A 9,161-nucleotide genomic window follows, 5' to 3' on the forward strand; every position below is an offset into this window, starting at 1 on the left:
CATTTATAGAACTGTGAATATAAGAACTATAAAATATTTCCGTTTTATAAATTTCCGGATGAAATAACGGAACAAGAACGTATTAATAAAGAAACATTTTTTATTCAAACTTAACCGATATTTTAACACTTGAGATAAATTAGTAATTAGTAAAAATATATAGAAGTATAATAAATACTAGAACTATGAATAATAATAGATTGTTTACGAAGACTTTATTTATAGCTGTACTATTTATAGTGAACGTCACTTTCACTTTCGCTTCAATTATAACACAATGTCGCCAAATAACTCTTAACAACGTATTCAACCATTATTATCTGCAGAAGCAGTGAGGTCTCACTAACCACTTCCGGGCCAAATTGGCCACTCCCCCCCCCCATGTAGTACCAAAGACACACTGAACCTAGACATATGCATTGTAAGTGCATTATTTGTGTGTATTATGATTAAATGTAGTCAAAATAAAGCAGAGAATGTGTACTTTAAAATCATATATGTAATTACTACAAAAGTGTTTGAATATGTTTACATGTGTGAGTAATTTGTCTCTATGCTGTCAGTTAGCAGAAAAGGTAAGAATGTGGATTTTCAGTATTATTTATTCAAGTAAATTTTGTGAAGAATTTTTACAATCATCGTACCATTACGCATAATGGTTTTGGAAGCCTTATTTCCCAAGCTTCGCAACGGTATGGAACTTTAAGAAGTCATTTATCCTGGGAATTCACAGTGAAACTATGAAAATTACTTTTTTAACATGTAAAGTAATGGAAAAGTTAAAAGTAGTTAGTGAGACCATAAGCTGAATTATGGCATATTTCAGAGAAATGCATAATTTGACAAAAATTGCTTTTCCTGGTCATTATTTTCATTTTTTTCATAAAATCAGTGTAGTGATATTCGTAATGTGGTTATATTTTACGAGGTACATTGTGCATGGTATTTAAAAAAAAAAAACAACACAGCAACAAGATTTTCATCAGTAAAAGTGACTCATAACTTGACGTCATCCCTGAAATACCTAACATCACTGCTTGGGATATTCAAAGTACTAAAATGGTCACACAGCACAGACTTAGAATCACTCAGTGATGAAATAGGTATGATATAAATTGTTGAAATCTGTCCTTTTTTCATAATGATAAATGATATTTACTATTACAACTTCTTGATGTACCATAGGTATCAATTTGGTGTGATAGTTAGTTAAAATTGTCATTTTTCGGTAATGATGGGAAAATATCACTGAGGGGCATGATATGACAATTTCCTTGTAGTCCTATGTTCGACTTTGATAGTTTTGGTCTTATTAGATTAACAATACCACAAGTTTTCATAAACTGTAAAACAAAAAAACAAAAACAAAAACAAAAACAAAAACAAAAAAAACGTAAAAACTCATAAATTGTTTTAAGGTCTCACTAACCACTTCCGGGTCAAATGGGTCAAACCCCCTCACTATGTAGTACCAAAAAACACTGAACCTAGACATATTCATTGTAAGTGCATTGTTTGTGTGATTTATAATTAAAATTAGTCAAAATAAAGCAGAGAATGTGTACTTTAAAATCATATTTGTAATTAACTACAAAAGTGTATAAATATTGTTTACATGTGTGCGTAATTTGCCTCTATGCTGTCAGTTAGCAGAGAAGGCAAAAATGTGGATTTTCAGTATTATTAATTCAAGTAAATTTTGTGAAGAATTTTTACAATCATCGTACTATTAGCATAATGATTTTGGAAGCCTTATTTTCCAAACTTCGCAATGGTATGCAATTTTAAGATGTCATTTATCCTGGGAATTCACAGTGAAACTTTGAAAACTGAAACCGGTAGAAGAGGAAAGATGTGACTTTATACATTCATTTGAGTGTTTTTAATTGTATTGTATCTATAAATACAAAACAGTCCATTTCCGACTTCTTGTTTTCTTGTTTTTTTTTTTTTTTTTGTATATATATAGTTCCATTTTCGTTTACTGATTGGTTTGGTATTATCTCCAGTCTTTACCAACTACATGATCAGTCATTTAAAAGCTGTTTGTAATATTAAATCTACATTTAACGGATCGCTGGACTCTAATATTAAATCTACATTTAACGGATCGCTGGACTCTAATATTAAATCTACATTTAACGGATCGCTGGACTCTAATATTAAATCTACATTTTAACGGATCGCTGGACTCTAATATTAAATCTACATTTAACGGATCGCTGGACTCTAATATTAAATCTACATTTAACGGATCGCTGGACTCTAATATTAAATCTACATTTAACGGATCGCTGGACTCTAATATTAAATCTACATTTAACGGATCGCTGGACTCTAATATTAAATCTACATTTAACGGATCGCTGGACTCTAATATTAAATCTACATTTAACGGATCGCTGGACTCTAATATTAAATCTACATTTAACGGATCGCTGGACTCTCCAAAAGAAATACAATGACAAAGAAATGCTACAAAACTCAAATTTCAACTAATGATTTTCCCACATGTTCAAACCATATACAACATATGGAAGTGTTTATATTGTTGTACCTTCGTCATATCATTACACTCTGAAAAACTAGAAGAAAAGAAAGAAAAAAATAATTTCGTTCGATTATTGCCTATTACACCATCAACTAAAAAATGTTGGGTTTTTTTCTTCGCAAAACAACCACTAATTTAATTTGTTGTCATAATCAAGCCATGACTCAAACTCTCTAACAAAATTACGTAATATTACTCTGTCGTACTTTTTTTTTATAACTCTCTTTGACTTGTTTATTTCTTCATTTCAAATGAATTGCACAAACAAACTAACATATCAACCAATGTAAATTGCAATAGGATATGTGTATTGGTATTTTTCTGGTAAACAAATATATACACTGGTTTAAGTTATTTTAGAATCAGATACAAGATTTGTAATTAACTACAAAAGTGTATAAATATTATTTACATGTGTGCGTAAGTTGCCTCTATGCTGTCAGTTAGCAGAGAAGGCAAAAATTTGGATTTTCAGTATTATTAATTCAAGTAAATTTTGTGAAGAATTTTTACAATCATCGTACTATTAGCATAATGATTTTGGAAGCCTTATTTTCAAAGCTTCGCAATGGTATGCAATTTTAAGATGTCATTTATCCTGGGAATTCACAGTGAAACTTTGAAAACTGAAACCGGTAGAAGAGGAAAGATGTGACTTTATACATTCATTTTAGTGTTTTTTAATTGTATTGTATCTATAAATACAAAACAGTGCATTTCCGACTTCTTCTTTTCTTGTTTTTTTTTTGTGTATATATATAGTTCCATTTTCGTTTACTGATTGGTTTGGTATTATCCCCAGTCTTTACCAACTACATGATCAGTCATTTAAAAGCTGTTTGTAATATTAAATCTACATTTAACGGATCGCTGGACTCTAATATTAAATCTACATTTAACGGATCGCTGGACTCTAATATTAAATCTACATTTAACGGATCGCTGGACTCTAATATTAAATCTACATTTAACGGATCGCTGGACTCTAATATTAAATCTACATTTAACGGATCGCTGGACTCTAATATTAAATCTACATTTAACGGATCGCTGGACTCTAATATTAAATCTACATTTAACGGATCGCTGGACTCTAATATTAAATCTACATTTAACGGATCGCTGGACTCTAATATTAAATCTACATTTAACGGATCGCTGGACTCTAATATTAAATCTACATTTAACGGATCGCTGGACTCTAATATTAAATCTACATTTAACGGATCGCTGGACTCTAATATTAAATCTACATTTAACGGATCGCTGGACTCTAATATTAAATCTACATTTAACGGATCGCTGGACTCTAATATTAAATCTACATTTAACGGATCGCTGGACTCTCCAAAAGAAATACAATGACAAAGAAATGCTACAAAACTCAAATTTCAACTAATGATTTTCCCACATGTTCAAACCATATACAACATATGGAAGTGTTTATATTGTTGTACCTTCGTCATATCATTACACTCTGAAAAACTAGAAGAAAAGAAAGAAAAAGATAATTTCGTTCGATTATTGCCTATTACACCATCAACTGGAAAAAGACTTAAAATGTTGGGTTTTTTTTCTTCGCAAAACAACCAGTAGAAACCAGCTTCATCTTGCTGTACCTAATTCAATTTGTTGTCATAATCAAGCCATGACTCAACCTCTCTAACAAAATTACGTAATATTACTCTGTCGTACTTTTATAACTATCTTTGACTTGTTCATTTCTTCATTTCAAATGAATTGCACAAACAAACTAACATATCAACCAATTTAAATTGCAATAGGATATGTGTATCTTCAGGTCATACGGTCATATTCTCAGGAAATCCAAATGAAGACGACATACATGACAAAGGCGTGGGATTCATGCTTACAAAGAAAGCCAAGAAATCGCTTTTGGAGTGGAATCCAATATCTGCAAGAGTGATATCAGCTAGATTTGACACTCGATTCCAGAAAACAACATTTATACAGGTGTATGCACCAACAAACACCGCAGACGAAGATGATAAAAATGACTTCTACAACTTATTAAAATCAGTTGTTCATGCCGTTCCTAAAAGAGACATCCTTATCATCTTAGGAGATCTGAATGCCAAAGTAGGTGATGACAGAGGAGGTAGAGAAAGGGAGATAGGACCACATGGAATAGGGCAAATGAATGAGAACGGAGAGATGTTTGCTGACTTTTGCGCTATAAACAGTCTAGTAATTGGCGGTACTTGGTTTCCACATAAATCTTGTCATAAAACCACCTGGATTTCACCATCTGGAGACACTGAAAACCAAATAGACCACATAACAATAAGCCGTCGATGGAGATCTTCATTACAAGATGTACGAACAAAACGTGGAGCAGACGCAGCATCAGATCACCACCTTGTAATTGGAAAAATTAAACTCAAGCTTTTAACAACAAAGAAAAGAGAGACTACAAAAAGGAAGTTTAATGTTGAGAAGTTTAAAGATCAGAAAGTGAAAGAAAACTTCCAAATTACACTCAGGAACAGATTTAGTACTTTATTAGATCTTGACAACGAAGAAATGAACAATGATATTGATGACATCTGGAACTCAACAAAGACAGCCATTCTGGAAGCATGCGAAGAAACAGTTGGTTTCATTCAAGTGAAAAGAAAGAAATGGATGTCAGATCAAACATGGGATACAATATCTGAAAGAAGGGAAATAAAAGAAAAGTTGTTGAGTGCCAAAACCAGACAGCAAAAGAAAAACCTGCAAGACCTTTACAGCGCAAAAGACAGAGAAGTGAAGAAAAGCTGTAAAAGAGATAAAAGAAACCATGCTGAAAAGTTAGCAGTAGAAGCTGAAAACGCCTGCTTAAAAGGAGACATCAAAACATTGTATAACATCACAAGACAACTCAGTGGAAAGATCTCTCAAAATGAAAATTTACCAGTCAAAGATAAAAACAATAATACCCTCACAAAGCTAGAAGATCAGCTTGACAGATGGAAAGAACACTTTAGTGAGGTATTGAACAGACCACCACCAACAAATCCACCAATACTTGAAGAAGGTCCAACACTTAACATAGAGACTGACAAAATTACCGAAAATGAAGTAAGAAAAGCCCTAAAACATCTTAAGAATGGGAAAGCAGCGGGAATCGATGGCATACCACCAGAAGCCCTCAAGTCCATGAATGACACTACCATTCAATATCTTCTTGGGCTATTAAACCAGATATGGGAAAAAGAAAAAATTCCAAAAGACTGGCAAAAGGGACTCTTGGTAAAACTACCTAAAAAGGGGGACAAATCCAATTGCAACAACTGGAGAGGAATAACTCTTTTGTCCATTCCTAGTAAAATCCTATGCAGTATAATCTTACAAAGAATGAAAGAAGAGATTGATAGCAAGCTGAGAGATGAACAAGCAGGATTTAACAAGAACGATCATGTGTCGACCAGATTGCAACACTCGGAATAATTATTGAGCAAACGATCGAATGGCAGTCATCCCTATATCTAAACTTTATTGACTTCCAGAAAGCATTTGACAGCATAGATCATCAGGTCTTGTGGAACATTCTAGGACACTATGGGATTCCTCCTAAGATTATTTCCATGATTAAGTTACTGTATGAAGACTTCTCTTGTCAGGTCATACATGCTGGTACTTTGACGGATCCTTTCCCTGTAACAACTGGCGTAAGGCAAGGATGCATTCTCTCTCCCCTTCTCTTTCTCATAGTCATCGACTGGATAGGAACAACAGCTTACAACGACCCTCATGGTATACAATGGACACTAACATCTCGTCTAGAAGACCTCGAATTTGCAGACGACATATGCACACTATCGCATCGTCTTCAAGATTCCCAACACCAGGTCAACCATCTCGAAGAAACAGCTAAAAGAACAGGATTGTATATCAACACAGCCAAAACCAAAGCCATGAGAATCCAACAAAACCAGATGGATCCAATATTGGTAAATAACCAACAGATAGAGAATGTAGATAAATTTACGTACCTTGGAAGTGTCATGAGTACAACTGGAGGCACTGACGAAGATGTACAAGCCAGAAAGATGAAAGCATTACAGGCTTTTTCCATTCTAAAACCAGTATGGAAAAGTAGAACACTGAGAACGACTACTAAGATCAAAATTTTCAACAGCAATGTTAAGTCTGTCCTGTTATATGGTTGCGAGACCTGGAGAGAAACAGAAAACACCATGAAATCTATACAAGTCTTTGTTAACAAGTGCCTAAGAAATATACTGAATATCAGATGGCCAAAAAAAAATAACAAACAAGAAACTCTGGCAAAGAACAAAACAACAACCAATAGAAAACACCATTCGAACCCGAAAATGGAAATGGATTGGTCATACTTTAAGGAAGAACAATAAAAACACTACAAAGCAAGCTTTAGATTAGAATCCCCAAGGGCAAAGAAAAAGAGGAAGACCAAAGAACACCTGGAGGAGGGGTTTGAACTCTGAACTGAAGAGAGTAGGACTAACGTGGAAGAATTGTAACACCATCGCCCAAAACCGAAGCGAATGGCGAGAAACTGTAGTCGCCCTATGTCCACCCATGGACGAAATGGAATAAATCATGTGTATTGGTATTTTTCTGGTAAGCAAATATATACACTGGTTTAAGTTCTTTTAGAATCAGATACAATATTTCCTGTACCACCAACAAAATGTCCAATAAACCCAAAAATACCAACAACTAAAACCAGCTCTACCCCCTCTCCCGATAGCAGTACGATAACATCATTTCATTACACTGAACGGAATTTTATCTTGAACTTGATATCACAAAACAATAAATCATGCAATAACAATTAACCTAGGGGTAATCATAAACCAAATGCAACGAAGAGCATCCTTCAGTTTCTATAACATTAAAACACGTCTATTTCGTGTATGAGCAAATTGTATAAATGTTTGTAGAACTTCATAATTCAAGCAAACACTAGATTATGGTAACGAATGCATATTTTGATACTTTATTGCATTTGTGATTAAAAAAAATAATGAAGAAAAATATGTATTTGGCTGCACGTGTGCCAGAGAACTTTTGCCATACAGCCAGATAACTTCACGGAAGATGAAGCTACTCGTAATTAGAATGGATTCCGTAAATTCTCGAATGATAACTCGCGAATATTTATCCGAAGTTTATTTTTTCATACGCTTTAAAGTGTCTGATTATTTTATTAGAGTGTTTGAATACAAAAGATACCAGTTGTATATACTGATTTGAGCACCTGAAACAATGTAGTACATGTACTTTTTAATTCCAATGAGCTTTAATTGTGTATATATATCCGTCAGCATTGTTTGAATACTTCAATGTGTTTTATGTAGTATGGAACATTAAACATTAAGTCAGATATGCGGTATATGTGTATAGAGCTGTATCGAGATAATTATTTAGTATCACCGAATTCTCATCTTTTTTTTAAATTGTAGTGGGCCAATGTGTTATAAGCTTCCCAGAGTTAATTTACTATTGGATTTTAATCGATGTTTCCACTTAAACGTGAAACTTTTACTGAAGTATTCGATTTGCTGCGTAGTTCTGAATTTTTAGTAGAATTAAAAAATATTACAGACTATTTCACTAAAGTAAGGCCAGTAGTGGCACACTTTAAAGTGAGTAGAATGAACAAATATGATCAATTATAAGCAATGGAAGAGATATGTTAGCACTTTGAGATTTGACCAGAATACTGAATTTGAAAATAATTGTTGTGATAAAGAGAGGAAGAGCATTTGATATCATAAGAATGAAAATGATATCCTTTGATGTATTATTAAGTGTCAGTCTCTGTAAGAATCAGGCAGAAGATAGAATATAGTATAAAAAAACAACCACTATGAAAGTTGAATTTGACTATATGTACCATCAGAATCAAGGAAATAGGAGAAGATTTTTCGTATCGTGTTAGTATTTTATTGAAATGTAGTGAAAATGAACATGTTATGGGCAGACAACTCCGTCCAAAATCTTATTTTTCTAATACTCTATTAAAAATTTCTGAACTAATCCAGTAATGCAGAGATCGATCAAATAGTAGCTTTTCAGATAGAGAAATAAACCTTAAGTAAAATTGTATTGTCAGATCGGTGGGTTTTGACATGCATGTTTCTGAGTTTTTTTTTCAAATTTTGCCTGATTCTTACAAATACTTAAAATTATGTACGAAGTTAACTATTAACTATTTGTCTAGATGAAAATTCAACCTGTATTTAATGGATTATTTTTATGTTTGTTCATAATTCTAGAAAGCTACAACCCAAAATGTCAGCGATGGATTTGTTTGTTATTGCATTGTAGCAAAATCGACAAATGCAGTTATGTCCTATTTGGATTATCTCTGGTATTGCACTACATTACAATATTCCATACCACAGAAGGAAGGTTCTTTTGAGTTATGGCATGTACAATTAAGGATTAAAAAATCATATGTAAGCATCGTTTTCATATTTCCCATTGCAAATATTAGTTTCTTCTCTGAACACTTTCAGTTTTGTGAATTGCAAAGGTTTCTATAACATGCAGTGTTCCAGGTTTTGATAAATCAGACTGTCGGAAAAGTGACTTTCAGTGTGTGTGAAATATTCAA

The 9,161-nt window shown here is 33.1% G+C and overlaps 1 protein-coding gene across 1 annotated transcript; it reads left to right on the forward strand.

The window, feature by feature from the left end:
* The first annotated feature begins 4,417 nt into the window (after nucleotides 1-4,417).
* LOC148612216 (protein CFDP2-like) lies at nucleotides 4,418-8,022 on the forward strand. The gene is made up of 3 exons (XM_088595367.1): nucleotides 4,418-5,164; nucleotides 5,504-5,635; nucleotides 8,005-8,022. Exons 1-3 carry the CDS (start codon nucleotides 4,418-4,420, stop codon nucleotides 8,020-8,022), a joined length of 897 nt encoding a protein of 298 aa, XP_088451493.1.
* Nucleotides 8,023-9,161: the final 1,139 nt, after the last annotated feature.

The sequence above is a fragment of the Perna viridis genome, chromosome 7 (assembly GCF_037379345.1).
Source record: "Perna viridis isolate PV_CMFRI_1.1 ecotype Kerala chromosome 7, ASM3737934v1, whole genome shotgun sequence".
Classification (NCBI taxonomy): domain Eukaryota; kingdom Metazoa; phylum Mollusca; class Bivalvia; order Mytilida; family Mytilidae; genus Perna; species Perna viridis.